Source organism: Mustela putorius, unplaced genomic scaffold (assembly GCF_011764305.1).
Source record: "Mustela putorius furo isolate JIRA1106 unplaced genomic scaffold, ASM1176430v1.1 tig00003988_pilon_pilon_pilon, whole genome shotgun sequence".
Classification (NCBI taxonomy): domain Eukaryota; kingdom Metazoa; phylum Chordata; class Mammalia; order Carnivora; family Mustelidae; genus Mustela; species Mustela putorius.
In genome coordinates, this window is record NW_025422127.1 from 4,533,026 (window position 1) to 4,555,645 (window position 22,620).

The 22,620-nt window shown below is 34.3% G+C and overlaps 1 protein-coding gene across 1 annotated transcript in view; it reads left to right on the plus strand.

Annotated features, from left to right (window-relative positions):
* The window catches only part of LOC101681322 (tRNA:m(4)X modification enzyme TRM13 homolog), a 144,747-nt gene extending 141,391 nt beyond the window's left edge, over positions 1 to 3,356 (plus strand). The window contains 2 exon segments of the mRNA XM_045071866.1: positions 2,004 to 2,976; positions 2,979 to 3,356. Of these exon segments, the coding sequence (XP_044927801.1) occupies positions 2,004 to 2,976; positions 2,979 to 3,220 (1,215 nt within the window). The 3' untranslated portion in view covers positions 3,221 to 3,356.
* The last annotated feature ends 19,264 nt before the right edge of the window (positions 3,357 to 22,620 follow it).

Consider the following 22,620-nt stretch of genomic DNA (forward strand, 5'->3'; position numbering starts at 1 on the left):
CACCAATTTGAAATCCTTTCCACTGTACAAATAGCAAACTTTTTTTTTTTAAGATTTTATTTGTTTGTTTGACAGACAGACAGAGATCACAAGTAGGCAGAGAGGCAGGCAGAGAGAGAGGGGAAGGGAAGCAGGCTGAGAGCCCGATGCTGGGCTCGATCCCAGGACCCTGGGATCATGACCTGGGCTGAAGGCAGAGGCTTTAACCCACTGAGCCACCCAGGCGCCCCAAATAGCAAACTCTTAAGAGTAGCATGTTTCAAACTACCTAACTAAAACCTCCCAGTCACTCCTGAGATCAGCAGGGGCAAAAATAACCACTGTGAAAATTCTTAAATCAGGAACAAATTTGTGAAAATTAGCAAATATTTTGGGACTAAATTCTCTAGGAGGGTGCAGACATGATAATTTTGGTAGTAACAGTTTACCAGTGTGCATGCTTATTAGCCTGGATTTTCTCTCCTGACGACTTTCAGAAGACCACCTCTGAAGAAAACAACAGTTCTGCCTGTGGCATATGCTAGGACCTTTCCTGGTACCTGCAAGGAAAGGACTTTGTAAATGTCCTTCTCACCCACAAAAATGTTAATGTTAGACTGCCAGCTACATTGCCCTCAATTCACTGGCAAGGGCATGTTTGAGCCTTATTTAAATATGTAATTGCTTTCTTTGTTACTTATTTATTAGAGCTTTCAGATTGGTGAGTAGCATGTGACTAAGCACTTGACTCTCTTCTGGGTTATCCAGACTTTTTCAGTCCCTTCTGACATTGTTTCTTATTTATTCATTCAATCAGAAAATCTTTATTAGACACCACCAATCTGGGTAGAAACTAAGCTGGACGTTATATATGTCGATGAATGAAACAAACATTCTCCATGATTTTACAGAATTAATAGTTTGGAGATAATTATTCAGTTCCTATAGTTTACCTACTATCTTACTCTCCTTAGTAGTATACCCCATAGCACTTATCACTTTTGTTAACTTTGTAAACAATAAATATTTCAATAAATATGTGTTCAATCAAGGAAATAAAAATAAGAAATTGAAAGGATCTTTGGAGCTCAGAAATTCAAGTTACTGGAAGAAAGTTTAAATTATTTTCTGTAGCTAGTGTTTATCCCTTCTTGCTTTTGCTTTTCTTCTTTCTTTCTTTCTTTTTTTAAAATCACTCTCTGAGGCTTGGAAATTGTTGTGACTATAAGAAAACTCCCAAAGGATAGTCATCTATTCTGTATTAGGGATGTTATTGCCTTCTCCATTAGTGTGGAGACCCATATGCTGACTCTGTGCATGATTAGTAGTTATTAATTTATTATTAGGACAAAATAGTCTCATTATTTTTGCTGCCTGCTGCAATTGTTAGCAAGAGTCTAAGACCCTATCATTTATTCTTCCAATAATCCTTAATTTGACTTTGGGTTTGTTAATCTTTTAACATTTATTGATTGCATTTTAAAACAAATTAATTTTGGTTATGGAAGAAACTTGCATGAATAGAAAAAATTGCAGAATAGTGATTTTATCTATGGAGTATATGAATTACTTAGCCTTTGGAATGAGTTTATTGATATGGTCCTCTGACTATACTACTATATATTACACTCAGGTCTAATAAGCTTTTAAAAATGAAAAATAATTTGAATGGTTGTCCTCTGTAATTTTTTGTCTGAATATATATAAACATAAAATGAGCTGATTTCATTTTAGATCTGTTAATGAACAGATTAGTTCATTAGTCCAGTGTTTTTGTTAGAAAAAATGCAGTTTATATCTTGAATAAAGAAGTCAGGTTTTGGCTTCTCTCTTGAGTTACACTTTTTCAAATGCTTTGATAGTTGATCTTCATATACTGTGTGTTTTGGATCTAAAGGACACAGAATTCTTTTCCGAGCATTTTCTTCCTCCGCGGCTCCAGCGTGTTCTCCACAGAATCTTTTCCCCGCTGCCACCACCATCCTGCAGAGAAGCGCTTCTTCTTTTCCACATAGTAACTGCAGCGACCCTCAACCGGGAAGTCAGTCGTGTGCGGGGCGGGCGCAGAAGCCGCCATAATTCAGGGTTCGTTTTTTGAAACAGAAATACCTGAACAATTAGTTCCAATTTCTTCTCTTTCTGAAGAGCATTTGGAAAACTTAATTAAGAAATTGCAGAAAGCAAGTGAAGGTTTGAACTCTACACTTAAAGATCAAATTATGTCCCATCCAGCATTGCATGATGCCCTTAATGACCCTAAAAATGGTGATTCTGCAACCAAACACCTGAAACAGCAGGCTTCTATTTTAGGTAACATTGAAAAATTAAAGTTACTTGGTCCAAGAAGATGCTTTGTTGAGTTTGGAGCAGGAAAGGGAAAATTATCTCATTGGGTTGATATTGCCTTAAAAGATGCTGAAAAAGTTCACTTCATCCTAGTAGAAAAGGTGACCACGAGATTCAAGGTAGATGGCAAACACAGAAAGAAAAATTCAGTATTTGAGAGACTTCAAATTGATATTCAACACTTGTGTTTGAATAAGATTCCTTTGCTAAGCAAAGAAAAACTACCTGTGGTAGGAATTGGAAAGCATCTATGTGGTGTGGCAACAGATCTTGCATTACGATGTTTGGTTGAAACCTATGCTGCCAGTTGTGAGGAAAGGAATGAAGAACCCTTAGCCAAACGCATAAAGAATGATAAAACAGGAAAAGAAATTAACACTGTGGCCAAGAAAGGAAATGAGAAAAATGTCCCAGAGAAGTGGAGCCCTGTGGCTGGCATTGTTATTGCACTCTGTTGTCACCACAGGTGTGATTGGAGACATTATGTGGGCAAAGAGTATTTCAGGGCTCTAGGCCTTGGAGCAGTGGAATTCCACTACTTCCAGCGAATGAGTAGTTGGGCAACTTGTGGGATGCGAAAAACATCTTTGGAAGCCTCCAGTCTCAGCACAAAGAGAAAAGATGAGCAGAACGATGACAGTGAAGAGCATGACGAGGTGGATGCCAAATCACAGACGAAAGCAGTGGCAGTGCGCCTGGGTTCCTTACTGTTGAAGAGAAGAAGAAAATAGGGCATCTTTGTAAATTGCTGATTGATCAAGGCCGAGTCGAGTATTTACGGCAGAAAGGATTCAGTCCTGCTTTACAGTATTATACAGATCCTCTGGTGTCTTTGGAAAATGTATTGTTAACTGCTTTACCAAATCATTCTTCATCACCAGAAACAACTGCTTAATGGAAAAGAAATTGTGAACATCTGTCTTCCACCAAAAAAAAATTTTTTTAGTTGTATTTTTATATTAATGAAATATACTTTACGTAGTAGAGATGTGAACTTTAAAAACTGTTGTGGCCTCACTGAACTTTGGTAATAGCTTTCTTTTTTACTTAGAAGTCCAAATGTTAGCAAATTCACCAAATTCTCAAAGTAAGTCTCTTCAGCAGGGCATCTTGAGTTATATTATCCATCAGTATTTATAGAGATTGGTAAAGTAGTTGAACAGTTGACTTGGTTATCTGAAACACACATAACACATCAATACACAACTAGCACATTAGCTTTCTATTTGTATTAATTTGGGAAATTTATTGTCCTTTGGTTTTATTTAATACTTTTTACTTCTCAAGTTCAAGATGTATGATCAATTGTCTGTTTGTACCAAGGGCCTGTCTGAGAACTTGGCTTATATATGGATTTTTTTTTGTCCATTCTAATCTGGAAAGTATAATCAATTGTGATTTTTTTTATTCCTAATGCAAAGAAATTCAGAGATGTTCACAATCATTAATGAATTCACCTTCAGATTACCAGAGCCATATATGTATTTATGTGTTATCTGAATTTATTCATGATGAACAGCAAAACTGAAGAGAAGGTTTTCAAGGGAAATAAACTGTTTCACTTCATTTTTTTAATTGAATAATTATCTAGTTAGAACTTCCAAAAAGATAACTTATAAACCTCATTCACAAATTAAGTTGAAACTTGAAATAACTTCTGAAGTTAATTATCACATCTTTTAAAAGGACATTTTTATACATATAAGCACAATTATAAATACATTCTCTCCTTTTGAGAAAATAATTTGGAATAAAATGGAAATTAGATAATGAAACCAAAAACCCACCTCACACTTAGGCCTTACTTAACATATAAGCAGTTTCTATGCACAGGCAAATATTAAGCCAAACATATAGTAAGGACTGTTACTATCTTCATGTCTTTATTTGTAAAAATTGTCTTAATCATTGGTACTTTTGCCAAGACAAAGATCAGAATTAATAATTTTAGGTACTATAATGATATTCTTAGATAATTTTTTTATCCTAATATATAGATTTATGATCACATGAATTGTAAAATAGAAGCCTAACGCATTTTGAATTCCTGGCTTTTCCACTTTAATCTCCTATGTTTTATAAGACTACCTAGGGACAGATCCTGCCCTACCACCTCAGTGTATGACCTTGCACAACTACTTAATCTCTTTGTGCCTCAATTTCCCTTTTTAAACTGAGGATGATGAAGATAATAATAATACTACCTACCTCACAAGGTTTTTGTAACAAATGAGATGACACTTGTAAAATACTGAAAACAGCTCCAAGCACAGTGTAAGTACTCAATAAATACATTAATAATACTAATTCACAAATCTATTTTTAATAACAAGAGGCAAACGGTTTGATTTTCTCTGCTTAAGTTGTAACTTTTTTCTCTTTTTATAAGTTCTGTGCCAAATATTATTAAAGTAAAATAGTTTGGATTATTTCTCAAGTTCGTTATTCATGCTGCCCAATCAAGAGAACATAAATAAAGATAGTATACATACAAAAAAAAAATGCAGTTTATATCCAATTGAATCAGAAGACATAATCTCCAAATGGCAATGATTTTTTAAAAGATTTTATTTATTTGACAGAGAGACACAGAAAGAGAAAAAATACAAGCAGGGGAAGTGGAAAAGGGAGAAGCAGGCTCTCCATTGATAGGGATCCTGATGTGGGACTCAATTCCAGGACCCTGGGATCATGACCTGAGCCAAAAGCAAATGCTTAACCTACAGATCCACCCATGAGACTCTGAAGATGATTTTTTGTTTTTAAAGTAGATGTAGTAAGGTAATAGGATGCTAAGAAAATGGTGATTCTAAACCCAAAGACTTTCCCCTGTGATTTGTGACCTATCCCTGCATGAACATTCTATACCTTGTGTTGTTATAGAGCAAGGGTAGTCCTGAAATTTAAGTCAAGTTCAGTTATGCTTAGAGAAGAAGAGAACATGCTCTGGAGAATTTGGAAATGTAGGGTAGTTTATTTGCTGTGCAAAAAATGTCTAGTGCATGTGGGGAAAGAGTAGAAATATAAGGAAGAAGAGAAATAGAGTAAATTAATTTGTGGGTAAGAATTTGTGAAAGATTGAGAAAGCAGCTTGTATTTTTGCAGAACCAAAAATAACTAGAGTGTGAGACACAGAAGGAATATCTAGCCTCAACTTTCTAAGTAGAAGTCTGACACCTATTAGGCCCTCTATAAATATTCATTTCATGAATGAATGAATACTGTCCATTCAATTGTAATGTCAGCCTGGACAATAGCAGGCCACAACTTTTGACTGGTGGCCCAAATGCAGTATAAATAAGATGATGTAAAATGCTAAGAAGAGTGTCTCACATGGGAAATTCTATAAAAATGTTGGCTATTAGTATTATATCTATTTTTACATCATTATTAATATTACTAGGATCCTTTCCTTGGTTTGGAAAAAAAAACATCCTCTGATTGAAAATATGGTCTCTCTGAAAGAAGCTAGGCTTGATCTTGATGGGTGGCATACGGAAAGAACACTGGACTATTTTGGCAATATTACCCAATTCGCAGGACCCTTTCCAACATTGTAATAGCACCCTAAATTTCAACACTTAGAAAAACTGAACTTGACTTTTCTACCGATACAATTACCTTATAAGATACTAGAAAGAGGTATTTTCTACAATATTCTCTCCAATGCCACTTTGTGATCATTTTGAGAAAAATATATATGTTATCAATTCAAGTAATAGAACACCATCTTACATGTGTATGTATTAAAATTAAGTTTGTGAAAGCTCTCAAATATCTACATATAACTAAGGTCTTAATTGTCCCTGTTTTAGAGATGTGAAAACTGAGGCCCAGAGAGGTTCCCTGGTTTGAATGATGAGAGTAATAAATCTGGGGGTGCTAAGACTAAAACCAAGATCCTTTGCCACCTAGCCTTTTATTCTTAGTGAGCAACCGTCCTTTAAGGAATCTCCTTTAGGGAATTTACTCGCATTTGAGAAACAGTATTTCTCTTCTTTTTCCCTAACTCAGCAATGTGAAGTGGAAAGGGCACACAAGAGGACAATACATTTGCTATAAATTAATTTTCTGCAAAATGACTGTTTTAGTCCAGTCAGGCTGCTATAACAAGAATACCATAGACTGGATAGCTTCTTAAAAAATAATTATATATATATATCTCACAGTTCTGGAGATTGAGACTGGAGACTGAGAAGCCCAGGGTACCAGCAGACTGGTGAAACCATTCCTTGGTTCATAAATAGCCATCTTCTCAGTGTCCTTACATGGAGGAAGGGGCAAGTCTGGCATCTCTTTGATCAGAGCACTAAACCCATTTATAAGGGCTGTGCCCTCACAACCTAATCACCTCCCCAAACTGGTAAATGCCTCCTAAAACTATCATATCAGGGATTAGGTTTCAACATAAAAGTTTTGTAGGGACACAAACATTCAGTCTGTAGAAGTGACAGAAGCTTCATCTTGTATTAAAAATGATAATAACGTCACTTAACCATATAACAATTACCAAGTGCTAGGCACTGTTTTCACATGTACATTTATTTAATCTTCATAGGAATCCTTTAACACTATAACTAGCATTATCTCAACTTTATATGTGAAGAGACAGAAAGGGGGCCTGACTTTTCTCCTGTCACACGGATAGAAAATGAAAGAGCCAGTATTCTAACCAAAGATAGTCAACTCCAGAGTGAATGCTCCTAGCCATGAATATGAGAAACCAATTCCATAGACCCGGACATTGGTCTAACATAATCGGAAACCGATCCTGGCTTCCAGAACATTATTTTACTTTAAGAAAGCCAAGTTGTGTCTTTTGTTAATTCATCTTAATCATTTTGTTTCCTTTGAATGTATTGAATATTGCATTTAAACTCTCCTAAGTTGGCTACAATGTTATATTGCTACAAATAGATCCAAAAATTATTTCAAAACATAATATTTTTAAAAAAATTAATGTTGAGAAAAGATACACTTTTATTAGATTATCTTCAGATATGGATGTCTATGGATTGAATAAATAATCATACATTTTATCATATGGGAGTTCACACTGTTCTCTATTATAAAGATAAGACATGCTTAAAATACTGAAAGACCACTCATGGAGGTCAACACTTTAATCTCTTATTTACTGTTTCTCTTATTTACTGTTAGTTAATTATTTACTGTTTAACTTAACATCTTTGAAGTATGAAATGGGGTTCATTCCTCTACTTCAGAGATGCAAGGAACTACAAGTTGAATAAATCCCTTATCAACTGTTCATAAAACAATAATCATATGGCTCAACTTAATAAAATCATGTGTACTAAAATATAAAAAGGGTGGACAGAGGTTTTTTTTTCACTTTGTTTTTTATTACATACTTAGCAACATCTCAAACAAGGATTTGATGTAATATATAATAATTTCCTTCATTTGTGGAATAAATGTTAATAGCATGTAGAAAGAGAAAATGAAAATCAAAGTCAATGAACAAATTTAGTTAGCAGAGAAGCAATGGCTTAGTCTTTTTAGGCTTTTTTTAGAGCAGTTTTAGGTTTGCAATAAAATTGAAAGTAAGGTACAGAGCTTTCCCATATACCCACTGTCCTAAAACATCCATAGATTCCTAGTTATCAACATCTACCACTAGAATGGAACATTTGTTACAACTATGAACCTATATTGACACATCACAATTACCTAAAGTCCTTAGTTTGCATTAGGGTTCACGCTTGCTTCTGTACATTTTGTGGGTTTGGATAAATATATAAATGACATGTATCCATTATTATATTACCATACAGAATATTTTCACTGCCCTAAAAATCCTCTGTGCAATTCTTCTTTGTCTCTCCTTACCCCCAAGCCTCTAGCAACCACTGATCTATTTTATTGTCTCTATAGTTTTGCTTTTACAGCATGTTATACAGTAGGAATTATACAATATATATACTTTTTAGATTGGCTTCTTTCACTTAGTAATCTGTACTTCAGGTTCCTCTATGTCTTTTTATGGTTTGATTGCTCCTTATTCTAGTGACAAATAATATTTCAATGTCTGAATGTACCACAGTTTATGCATATTCACCCTTACTGAAGGACCTCTTGATTGTGTTTTGTTTTGTTCTGTTTTTAAGGACCTCTTGTTTCCAAGTTTGGTCAGTTATGAATAAAGGTACAATAGACATTATATGCAAGTTTTTGTATCGAAATAAGTTTTCAGTTCTTTGGGGTAAATACCAAGGAAGACATTTTCCAGAACATGTGGTAAGAGTATACTTCATTTTGTAAAAAAAAAAAAAAAAAAAAAAAAAAAACTACAGTACCTTTCAAAGTAACTGTACCATTTTGCATTCCCACCAGCAATAAATAGACGTTCTTGTTGCTCTATCCCTCACAAGCATTTAGTGACATCACAGTTCTAAATTTTGACCATTCAAATAAGTATGTAGTAAGATCTCACTATTAATAAATTTGCATTTCTCTAATGACTTATGTGGAACATTTTTTTAATATGCCTACTTGTCACCTGTATATGTTTTGTTTGTGGAGTGTCTGTTAAGAATTTTGGCCAGTTTTTTAATCAGATTTTTTTTTTCTTATTGTTGAGTTTGACTTGTGTACTTTGGGTAACAGTCTATTATTAGATGTGTCTTTTGCAAGTATTTTTTCCCAGAGTGTGCCAGGTCTTTTCATTCTCTTGATTCTGAATTCACAGGGAAGTGTTCAACTTTAATGAAGCCAACTTATCAGTTAATTCTTTCATGTCTTTCATGTTGTGTCATTGGTGTTGTATCTAAAAAGACACCACCATAATCAAGGTCATCTAGATTTTCTGTTGTTATCTTTGGGAGTTTTAGAATTCTATCTTTTACATTTAGGTCTATGATATATTTTGACTGAAAGATGTAATGTCTATGTCTAGATTCATTTTTTTGCATGTGGATGTCCAGTTGTTCTAGCACCATTTGTTGTGGAAACTACCTTTGTTCCATCGTGTTGCTTTTGCTACTTTGTCAAAGATCAGTTGACTAAATTTATGGGGCTCTAATTCTGGGCTCTCTGTTCTGTTCCATTTACCCAGCTGTCTATTCTTTTGCCATTGCCACACTGTCTTGATTAGTATCGTTTCATAGTAAGTCTTCTAACTTTGTAATTTAATATTTTTGGCTGTTCTGGCTCTTTTACCTATCCATATAAACTTCAGAATTAATTTGTCAATATCCATAAATTAATTTCCTGGGTTTTGACTGAGGTTTTATTGAATCTATAGAATAAATTGGGAAGAACTGATATCTTGACAGTATTGAGTCTTCCTAACCATGTGCATGAACTATGTCTCCAATTATTTAGTTTTTAATTCATTCATCAGTTCTGTAGTATTCCTCACATAGACCTCATATATATTCTGTTAGATTTATATTGATGTATTTCACTTTTGAATGTGCTAAAGTAAATGGTATTGTGTTTTTAATTTCAAATGTCACTTGTTCATTGTTGGTATACAGGAAAGCATTTGACTTTTGTGTATTAATCTTGTATTCTGCAATCTGTTATAATTGCTTTTTATTTCCAGGTGCTTTTTGGCAGATTCTTCTGAATTTCCTATATATATATTCATGTCATCTGCAAACAAAAATAGTTTTCATGACTTCCTATACAGTCTTGAAAAGGAGTGGTAAGAGGGGACATCCTTGCCTTGTATCTGATCTTAGTGGGAAAGCTTTGAGCTCCTCATCATTAAGTATGTTAGGTGTAAGCATTTTATAGATTGCCTTTGTCAAGTTGAGAAAGTTACCCTTTATTAGCTTACATTTTTTTTGAGCCCTTCTATTTACCAGCCAGAGTTCAGCACTTTTTGTGTAGTTTCGCTTCAGCCCTATGAATTTGGTAATATTATCTATCTTTTACAGTTACTCAGAGATATTCAATCACTTTCCAAAGATAACAAAACTGGAAAATTAATCTAGTAAACTGGCAAACAATATCTTCTCTACATTATAGTAATCACTGTCTGTTCTTATTTTATCATTATCTTCCACTTTTTCCTGTGTCCTCTCACTAGAATATTAAAATATATATATATATATATATATATATATATATATATATATATATATATATATATGAGGGCAGAGACTTCTCTGTTTTGCTAACTATTTAATCCTCACTATTTAATCCTTTAAAATTGTGTCTGGCCTATACATAATTTTGAATGAATAAATGAATTAGCAAATTATATCTGAGCTCAGGTATTTAATTCTGGTGCCTAAGCTCACTTTTATTGTATGCTACCTGAGAAACAGAACCATGAGAGTTTCACTGAGTACCCTCATCCTCTGGACCACAGTGATCAGGTAATGGTGTCCTTTTTTAAGTTCCTTTGGTGAAAGGTACAAAAGGAGGTAGATGGTTCCTACTCTGAAACCATAATCCTGAGTTTGACAATATACAATTATACCTACCTCCTGGTATCCTTGATCAAACCAGATTGTAAGAGTCAAAACATAGAAGGGAAATCTGAAATTTAAAAAAAAAAATCCTTTATATATTTACAAACTAGTTCAATTTAAACCAAAGAACAAAGAGACTTTTGCTATTACACTAAACTTGTTGGTTGCTGTATATCATTATTACTCTTGAGATCTTCCTATTATTTCAAAATTGTGAGCTATATGAAGTTAAAATTAGTAAAGGGATTTGAGTGTCTATATTTCCCAGCAGGATTTCTTTTAACCTGAATAATTTGCATGTACACACTGAGGGTTTTCATTCTGTAATTTTAATGCCAAAACGGTCAGGTTACGGCACTGAGTTAATAAGTAGAGACCACAGTAGTGTTATAACAACAGGGCCTTGGTGGCATTCCAAAGAAATCAAAAGCAAAGGTAATAACGTTTGGTTAGTTTCAACTGTGTGACTGTTTACAGGGAGTTCATTTTATAGTCCTTGTCTAAGGTCAGTCCAAGTATTTCCCCATTTGTATGTTCCTGGATGACACCTTACAGTCATAATTAACTATGTACTCATGCAGTTGCTGTTACACAGTTTCCTTCCAGCTGATACTGTACAGAAAAGTTTGTTTAGAGCTTCTTCCATAGCAAAGAGATTCAAGTAACCATATTAGTTTTGCTAGGTAATGTAGGGCCCTTAAAGACATATGTGGGAGGAAAAAAGCATTAATAAAACTGGAAAATATAACTCATCTCATGTGATTCCCCAGGCAGTTATCCATGGAAACATCTTGACAAACTTAAAGTCTCATCGTGTAATTCAAATGTATCTTATTTTTAAAAACTCAGCGTTCTCACAGAGCCAGCCAAAGAGGACACCTCCTTTGTTCTCCACCATAGTAAATGCCAATTACTGAGGACTTATTTGCCGATAACTTAGTGATACTATTTCTAATCCTTATTATAAACATAAAAGTAACAGTAATTTTGCCCATTCTTAGGAGGAAGCTAAAGGATTTGCCTAGGGTTACATTACCACATTTAGAAGGCCGATGTGTCTGACTCTAAGCCATATACTCTATTTAACATTCACTTAAAATATGGAGTGAATAGGTTATGATTAGTAAAGTGCACGTGTGTGCATATCTGTATCTGTGTGTGTGCCTCTTACCCCTGCTCGCTCGCTCTCCTCTCAAATAAATAAATAAATCTTTTAAAAAATCGTGTGGAGATAGTATGCCTTTAACTAGGGCCAGTTTCTGCTTTCTTTCTCTCTCCCTCCCTGACATCTCTCCCCTATCCCCCTAATAGCATTACTCAGCAAATTGAATATTATACCAGAAAATATCAAGATAATGTTGGTGTTAGAATGACTTTTTCATTGACAAACTAATGAATGACTCACAGAGAAGTAGCGGGAATTAGCCTGTCTCTAAAGTTGGTAACCCCTGCTTTTCTATCTGCCTTCTCCATCTCATAGTAACAAGAACAGGCTGCTGGATCAGAACACCATTAGCCGCAGAAGTAATTCATAACCACGCATTATCACTTAGATCTTTCTTCTACTTCACAATCTAGGAATGGCAGTCGGGTGATGTTAAAAGACTCTGAACCATTTGGAAATGTCTACATAACCTTGATCTCTCCTGTCTCAGGGAGCTATTACCACTCCATTGTCTCTGAATTTACACTCAGTTTCTGAGACAGTTTGACTCCTTAGGAACGGGGGTGGTCATGGCATTGGAGGAGTCATTCTTTCAGAACTAAAACTTCTTATCCTCAGACCTTTTGCTTCTATCATTAAGAAGCAGAAACCCTGACATTTCTACAGTGGAGTCTATTAAGTGCTGCCTTTTCTGTAAATGTCATTAAATACATCTTTTCCTTTTTGGATTTTCTTTTGATAATCCTGATTCATATCTTATTTATTGTAATTATTCATCTCAAAGATTAAAGCCAGACTTATCATGCCATGATACATTTTGTTGCAACATGATGTGATGAAAGGTGATGTTCCAAAATTCTGAATCAATATACTGCATCCAGACTTGATTGTTAAAGTTGAATTGGATACTAAGGCTAATTTTTCATCTGAAATGCTAATATAACTGGAAGATCCAATGAATATTAATGTTGCCAGATCAGAAAATTGTTTCTGGATATAATACTCCCTTTTGGTATTTATTTATTTATTTATTTATTATGGATGAATATCAAAATACAACTAAGACCCATATTTCAGACATGTCCTAGTCCTTCAGTCTATTCATTTTTTTAAAAATATGATAAGGAGACATTAATATAGGCTGGTTCATAGTGTATTGCTATTGAGAACAAATGAAGTAAATTTTTTTAATACACTTTTTGAAATTTTGGAAAAAATACACTCCAGTGCTTCAAAGGAAAAATAGAAAAGAGGAAAATAGTTTTAAGAAACTTACATTATATTTAGATGGATGGCATACCATGGTTACAAAGCAAAGAGAATTCACTTTCACACTTATCCTGATACTCATATACAAGTGATTTGGTACCCCACATAAAAACCAGAGGCCACCCATCTGCAAAATACATTTCTCCATTTTATCTGGAAACTCTGTCCCATTGTGTCTGACTATAAAACTATTTCTTATGGAAACTCTTTAGTTTGAGTTCAGTAACACATCCAGTGTGTGAAAAAGTCATGAGAGAATAATCACACTGTATTCTCAGCAGAATAAAAAAAAAAGTGTTTTATCTATTGACATAATGGAATGCTGTACTAGAGGTAGCATAGTAAATGGAAAGGAACTTGGATTTTAAAACTCTACTCTGCCACTAAGAATTCTGTGACCTTAAAAAGAAATATTGAACACCCCTCAATATCATTTTTTTTATCTTTAAAAAATGCAGAAATCAGTAATCACTGTTATCTGAAACTATATTATACTATGTGCTTTCAGGGTATACCATTAAGAAAAGAAGTCAAATCTATTTCTTAGGATTTGGAGCAGCCAAACTGAAGACTTCAGCAGCCATCCTTTGAATTTGAAATGTAAGAGTCCCACATCCTCCTCTAAATTCAGCTCTGTGTACAAGCAGTGATTATAGGGTACTGCCAACATGGCAAGGTTCCATTTCCTTACCATGTCACCTTGTTTCATTATGCCCTTTTATTTTTATTTTTCCCTCTCTTATTAGTACCCTCACCATTCAAGGATTTATCTTATAGAAGGAAGACATTTAAACTACTTTATCTCACTGAGCAGAGACTTCAGTGGCTATACAAGACAAAGACATTATAGAATTAGTTCAGGAAAGTCACTAAACAATGGCAAGAGCACCCCCCCCCCAAAAAAAAAATGCACAGAAAGCCCTGGGGTGGTATCTGATTACCGAAGTTGCCAGAGTTGCCACATCACCACATCATTATATTTTAAATGTCTGATTTTCAACAACAGTAAAAAACAAAACAAAACCAAACAAACAAACAAAAACAACCCACAAAGTATGGTCTGTACCTAGGACAAAAAGCAGTCAAGGAAACTGTTCATAAAGAAACAGAGACATTGGACTTCCTAGACAAATAATTCAAATCACCCATTGAAGAATGTTTAAAGAACTAAAGGAAAATGTGTCTAATGAATTAAAGGAAAATATGAGAATTATATCTCAGCAAATGAAGAATATCAACAAAGATGTAGAGATTACTTTTTAAAAAAGAACCAAACAAATTCTGAATAACTGAAACACTATAGGCATTCAAAATCAGCTTTGAACTGGCAGAAGAAAGGATCAGTGAATTTGAATATAGGTTTTAATTGTCCAATCTGAGGGAACCAAAAGATAAAAGAATGAGGAAAATTAACAAGACCTCAGAGACCTATGGGACAATATTCACTGTATCAACATACACATAATGGGAGTCTTCAAAGAGGAGGAAAGGAATGGCAAAAATAGTATTTAAATGAATAATGTCTGAAATTTTTCTAAATTTGGTAAAAATTATTAATACGCAAATCCAAGCAGCTCAACAAACTTCAGTAGCATACTTAGAAACATTATAGTCAAACTGTTGAGTCAGAGAGACTCTTGAAAGTAGTATGAGCAAAGCTAGTCATCATGTACAAAGAACCTCGATAGGAATAACAACTGACTTCACAACAGAAATCATGCAGAATATGAGCCAGCAGGATGACATATTCTAAGTACTAAAAGAAAAAGACTGGAAAACAAGAGTTCTATATCCAGCAAAACTATCTTTTGAAAATGAAGGAGATATTAAGACACTTCCAGAAAACCCCAGGCCCTGATACCTTTATGGTGAATTCTACCACAGTTAAAGGAAACTTAAAAAAAAAAAAAAACCTTCATAACCTCTTCCAAGCAGAAGAGCAAGAAACACATTTCAACTCATGTGGAGTCCAGTATTACCCTGATATGAAGCAGAACAAAGCATTAAAAAAGAAAACTAGAGACCAAATTCAATACCTATTTAAGATAAAAACACACAAGACTAAGTGGAACTTTTTAAAACTGATACAGGTTATGTACAAAAAGCCACAGCTATCCTCATACTTAATGGTGAAAGACTGAATGTTTTCCCCTTAAGATAAGGAAGAGGAGTATTTCCACTTTCCACTTATTTCCACTTATTATTCCACTTATTTCCCCTTATTATTATTTACACTCTATTCAACATTTTACCAGAGGTTCTAACCAGATCAGTGAGTCAAGGAAAAGAAATAAAAATACATTTGAAAAGGAAGAATTTGAAGATGATATCATCTTGAAGTAGAAAATCATAAGTAATAAAAAGTTAAAAAGTTCAGCAACTTTATAAGACACAAGTTGAATATACAGAAATCATTGTATTTCTAAGTACCAGTAAGTTCATTATGAAGATGAAATTACGAAAACCGTTTTATTCATAATACTATCAAAAAGAGTAAAATACTTACGATAAATGTAACAAAACTCAGATGCTGAAACTACAAAACAATCTATCAGAACCTCTTCTGTGTTTTTATAGACATTGACAAGCTGAACTTAAAATTCATATGGAAATACAAGTGACATAGAATAGCCAAAATTTTCTTGGAAAGAAGAATAAAGTTGCAAGATTTACACTTTCAGGTCTCAAAATTTTCCTACAATATTACAGTAGTCAAGACACTGTGATAATGGCGTAGGATAAACATATAGATAAATGGAATAGACTTGGAGGTCAAGAAATAAGCCCTTACATTTATTATCAATTATTTTTTAACAAGAATTCCAAGACAATATGCAGAAAAAAAGTACTCTTTTCAACAAAAGTTTCCGGACTAGATTTTCACATGGAAAAAAAGTGAAATTGAGCCCCTATTTCACACCATGTATGGCAGTTAATTCAAAATGATCATAGATATAAGTGTAGGAACTGAAAGTATAACACTCATAAGAAATCATAGGTGTAAATCTTTATGACTTCTAGTTAAGTAACAGTTTCTTTAAAATGATACCAAAGCAGGGATGCTTGGGTGGTTCAGTTGGTTAAGATGCAGCCTTTGGCTCAGGCCATGATCCCAGGATCCTGGGATTGAGTCCCACATTGGGCTCCTTGCTCCACAGGGAACCTGCTCTCTCTGCCTCTGCCTGCTTGTTCATTCTCTCTCTCTCTCTCTCTCTCTCTGAAAATAAATAAGTAAAATCTTTTTTTAAAAAATGGAACCAAAGGGCGCCTGGGTGGCTCAGTGGGTTAAGCCGCTGCCTTCGGCTCAGGTCATGATCTCAGGGTCCTGGGATCGAGTCCCGCATCGGGCTCTCTGCTCGGCAGGGAGCCTGCTTCCCTCTCTCTCTCTCTGCCTACTTGTAATCTCTCTCTGTCAAATAAATAAAATCTTTAAAAAAAAAAAAATGGAACCAAAGCACAAGCAACCAAATAAAAGATAGACAAATTGGACTTTATCGTAATTAAAAATTTTTATTCTTCAAAGGACGCCACAAAGAAAATGAAAAGACTGTCCAGGAATAAGAGAACATACTTTTAAGACATCTGAAAGGGTCTTATATCTAGGATACATAAAGGTCACTACAATAAAAAACAAATAATCCAGTTAAAAGAGGGCAAAGGATATTTCTCCACAGAAGATCCACAAGTGCCTGATAAACACATAAAAAGATGCTTAATATCATTCCTGTTAATAAAATGTAAGTTACAACCATGGTGAGATTTCACTTCACACTCACTAGGATTACTATAATGAAAAAGGTAATAACTGCCAGTGTTGGCAAGGCTATGGCGAAGTTAGAACCCTCATACATTACTGGCGGGGATTTACAATAGTACAACCGCTGTGGGAAGCAATTTGACTTAACATATTAAACATTAGAATGACCATATTACCTAGTAATTCCACTCCTAGATATATACTCAGGAGAACTGAAAACATATGTACACAGAAAAGCATGTACATACATGTTCAGAGCATCGTAATAGTCGAAAGGTGGAAACCACCCCAACAGTCCTTGACCTGATGACTAAAAATACAAAAAGCAGCCTATTCATACAATGTAATATTATACAGCCATAAAAAGCAATAAGGTACTGAGACATGCTGCAACATGGATAAACCTTGAAAAAAGTGTGCTAAGTAAAATAGCTCAGATAGAAAAGGCTACCAGCAAATCCATACCAACAGAAAGTAGTTTATTGGTTCCAGGGAGCGGGTTGGGAGGGGTCACGGCTAATATGGATCTTTTTGAGGTAGTGAAATGGGTAATGGGTCTTTATTTTTTTTTTTTTTAGTGTTTCTTTTTGAGGTGATGAAAATGTCCCCAAATTAAATATTTGTGACTACACAACTTCTCGAGTATACTAAAAAAAACAACAACACTGTATTGTACTCTTCAATAAAAACGAATTTTATACTATGTATATTATGTCTCTATAAAGCTGTTTTTTTTTAATCATGGGCACAAATAACAACAACCTACCAGTCATGTCTTTTTATAAAATACTATATGTCTTCTTAGTATAGGTTGTTCAGGAAATACAGTGGATAAGAAACATGAACAGAAATCAATAGAGCTTTTAATAGAACAGCAACTTCTTTTAAAATGAAATTTTAATAAACTACAAGTTCCATCTGTGCTTCCTATTAGTACAATAGTCTTAATTTTGTTATTTGGCCTGCAATGCCAATAGAAGTTGACAGCAGCAATATTCTCAATAACCCTGTAACTGATTCTGTTGGATTTTAGTTAAATATATTCCTGCATATAGCTACTTTTCATTTTCCTACTTCATAAGTAATTATGACCTCAGACAGGAATGCTTCTCACAAACATAATTCCGATCTCCCTCAATCAGTTTGTCATCTGACACCTCACAATAATCCCATTGCTGCTTAAGCCACACTAAAACTTACATTCAAAACTAAGTTTTAATTATGGTGTGTCTTTATCCAAAGGTTATTGTGGTTTATCTAGAAGAAATAGAAGACATAAGTCCTGCACACTTTTATTATAATACAACTCTTGTTTCTTTTATGTCTACATTAAAATTTAAGTCCTTTAAATCTTAGGAAAGAAAAACTATTTCATACCATGTATCAGGTAAGACTGAGAAACCCAGCTTAAGCAAAAAATAATTCTGTTTTTCTCTCACGTAAAAGAAGTCCCTGACAGGCATAGTGAGTCCGTGGTGTATATACTCATAGTTTTTGGTATTCCATCCCTGATATGGCCCTTACCTTCTCAGTCCAAGTTGGGTGCATGCACTCCAGCCATCTCATTTTCCTCCCTGTTCTAAGCAGCAGGACAAAAAAAAAAAAAAAAAAAAAAAAGGACAAGGAAGATCTATTTTGATTTTGTCTGTTCTGTTTTTTCTGTTCTTTTTATTGGACTTGCACCTACTTTTAGTTAGCTATTGGACCTCCTACATCAAAGTACTCATTTTCTTATCATCTCTAAACTCTTTTCCATCTCTTTGTCTTTGTGTCTCCCTTTGGATGATTACCCTATTTTCCGTGTTTTCAGTAACCTAACCTCACACCATCCTGTATCTGCACCTATTCAAACTAGGCTTGTGCCTAGTTTTGTATGTGATACACACACACACACACACACACACACACGTTAATTTACATTAAAATGTAAATGTGTGTAAACACATGTAATATGCACACTCATATGTAATCTGTATAATTTATATATGTAAATTAACTGAGGGAGTGGCTCATGTGATTGTGGTTGCTTGGTAAGTCTGAAATTCACAGAGCAAACCAACAGGTTTGCAGGCTGGATATCTGGGCAGGATTTAATGCTGTATTTTTTTTTTTTTTTTTTTTTTTTTTAAAGATTTTATTTATTTATTTGACAGAGAGAAATCACAAGTAGATGGAGAGGCAGGCAGAGAGAGAGAGAGGGAAACAGGCTCCCTGCTGAGCAGAGAGCCCGATGTGGGACTCGATCCCAGGACCCTGAGATCATGACCTGAGCCGAAGGCAGCGGCTTAACCCACTGAGCCACCCAGGCGCCCCATTAATGCTGTATTTTGAGTCTGAAAGCAGTTTGGAGGCAGAAAAAAAGACTCAAGTTTCTTCTCCTATGGCCCTCAACTGATTAGATGAGGCCCACCCACATTGTGGAGAGTGACATGCTTCACTCAAAAGTTGATTAAAATATCAATTGTATTTAAAAATGCCTTCATAGTCACATCTGTGCTGGGCACAGAAGCATAGCCCAATTGGCACATAAAATTAATCATCACAGAGTGAATTCAGGAAAATCATCTCTATAGAGAATTATCCCCCCTTCCAAGGGTCAGACCTGTCAGGTTTCTCCACAGATTTCATAGGACCTTCAGCAATTCTCTTGTTAGTATCTTATGGATGTTCAGGTTTAACTTCTACATTTAGCTGAGTTATACACTTTCTTTTCTTCCAAAATGAATTTAAATTTCTTTTCTGCTCTTTTCTCACCTCTTGTTATTACAGCCTGTAATAACAAAACTCTCTTGTTATTACAGCCTGTTTGTAAGAGAAGGAAGAGATTACCTCATGTTATCATTGTTTCATGTTTAATTTGAATTCTTTCTCACTCTTGATTCAATGGCTTTCTCATTAATCTCTCATATGCAAAGGGAAAAATCTTTTTCAAAGATCTCCATTTCTTCCCCATGCAAGTATTAGTTATATGAATGCCAAATCAATCTGGTTCTACTTTTTTCTGACTTCAGCTTAAATAAAGCTTTCTGCATATCCCCTTATCCTTTAATATGATCTTAGAAACATCTCATTTATTTTAGTATTCTTGTGGAGTGATGTTCTAAGCATTTTTAAAGAATATCTAGCTTTACCATATTAAACAAGAGCTCCACAAAATCACTTTTATTTGGAAATAATTTCAAACTTACAAAAAGTTACAAAAATAATATACAAAACTTTTTACAATTTCACCAGATTCACATATTGTTAACATTTTGTTCCATTTGCTTTCTCATTTGTTCTTTCTTTATGCATTCTATTTCTGTTTAAAACTTTTAAGAGAAAGTTAAATACATTGTGGCCCTTTATCTCTGAATACTTCAGTGTACTTCCACAGAATAAAAATATTCTCATAATCATAATAGAATCATCAGCTTTAGTCATTTATTATTGATACAATATTTTTATTCAATAATGTCATTTCTAAAAATTTTTTTTTTATTCTCCAGTGCCAGATTTAGTCCAGGATGATGTATTTCATTTAATTACCAGATCCTTTAATCTATACAATTCTTCAGTCTTTCTTTGGCTTTTATGAAGTTCACATTTTTATATTTTTAATTTTTTCAAATTTTTATGTAAATTCTAGTTAGTTAGCATATAGTATAATATTGATCATAGGAGTAGAACTTATTGATTCATTTACTTATGTATTACAACCAGTGCTCATCATATCAAGTGCCCCCCTTAATACGCATCACCCATCTAGCCATCCCCCACCTACCTCCCTCCATCAACTCTAAGTTTGTTTTCTATTCTTAGGGGCCCCTTTTGATTTATTTCCCTCTCTCTTTTTTTTCTCCTTCCCATTTGTTCATCTGTTTTGTTTCTTAAATTCCACATATGAATGAAATCATATAGTATTTGTATTTCTCTGACTGACTTATTTCACTAGCATAATACACTTAGCTCTACCCACATTGTTGTAAATGGCAATATTTCATTCTTTTTGAAAGCTGAGTAATAGTCCAGCATGTGTATATATATATATATATGTGTGTGTGTGTGTGTGTGTGTGCACAATACCACTTCTTCATCCATTCATCAGTCAATGGACATTTGGGCTCTTTCCATACTTGGCTATGGTTGATAACGCTGTTGTAAACATCAGGGCGCATGTACCCCTTCAAATATGTATTTTTGTATCTTTTGGGTAAATACCTAGTAGTGCAACTTTTGGGTCACAGGGTAGTTCTATTTTTAATGTTTTGAGGACCCTCCATACTGTTTCCCAGAGTAGCTTCACCAGTTTGCATTCCCACCAACAGTGTAAAAGGGTTCCCCTTTCTCCACATCCTTACCAACATTTTTTGTTGCTTGTGTTGTTGATTTTAGCCATTCTGACCAGTGTGAAGTGATATCTCACTATGGTTTTGATTTGTATTTCCCATATTTTCATATGTCTGTTAGCCATCTGATGTCTTCTTTGGAAAAATGTCTATTTATGTCTTCAGGCCATTTTTAAACTGGATTGTTTATTTTTGTGGGTGTTCAGTGATAAATTCTTTATAGATTTCGGATACTAACCAATTATCAGATATGTCATCTGCAAATATCTTCTCCCATTCCACAGGCTGCCTTTTAGTTTTGTTGATTCTTCCTTTGCTGTGCAAAAGCTTTTTATCTTGATGAAGTCTCAGAAGTTCATTTTTGCTTTTATTTCCCTTGTCTCCAGTGACATGTCTATTAAAAAGTTGCTATGTCAAAGGGGTTTCTGCCTGTGTTCTTATTTTGGTAGTTTTCCATCTCACATTTGGGTCTTTCATTCATTTTGAATTTATTTTTGTGTATGGTGTAAAAAAGTAGTCCAGCTTCATTCTTTTGCATGTTGCTGTCCAGTTTTCCCAGTACCCTTTGTTGAAAAGAATGGCTTTTTTCCATTGAATATTCTTTCCTTTTTTTTTTTTTTTTTCCTGCTTTGTCGAAGATTAGTTGACCATATAGTTGTTGGTCCATTTCTGGGTTTTCTATTCTATTTCATTGATCTATGTGTCTGGTTTTGACCAGTACCATACTTTTTTGACTATATTGATGTTCACATTTTGAAAGAATACTTCTCTTATCTTGGTAATAAGGTGCCCCTAATTTTTTTTTTTAATAAATTTTTCTAATGTTGCTCCATGATTAGACTTTGGTAAAGCATTTTGACCTGGAAAACTACAAAAGTGATGTTATATCCTTTTCAGGGTATCCAACTTGGAGGCTACTGGTGTTATTGGTTTACATTACCCGTTCAAGATATGATCCAATTTTCTCACTTCATAGTTACTATTTTTCCCTGTAATAAATAAACAGTCTGTTGAGAAACATTTTAAGATCATCCACAGATCCCACTCCTCATCAAATTCCCTCCCTGTATATTTTTAACATCCACTGCTATCTCTTGGATGAAGCAATCCAAACTATGATGGTTTGTCACAATGGTTTCCCAACACCAACACTTCCTCCAAATTTTCCAGGTGACCTTCTCCCCAATTTATTTTTTTAGTTATTTATCTAATATTGATATGGGTGTATAAATTCTCATTCCTTCAATAATTTATAATCACTTATAATCCAGGGTTATTTCAGTGTCCAAATACCAGACTTGACCAGTGAAAGACATTTTGGGCTCTTGTATT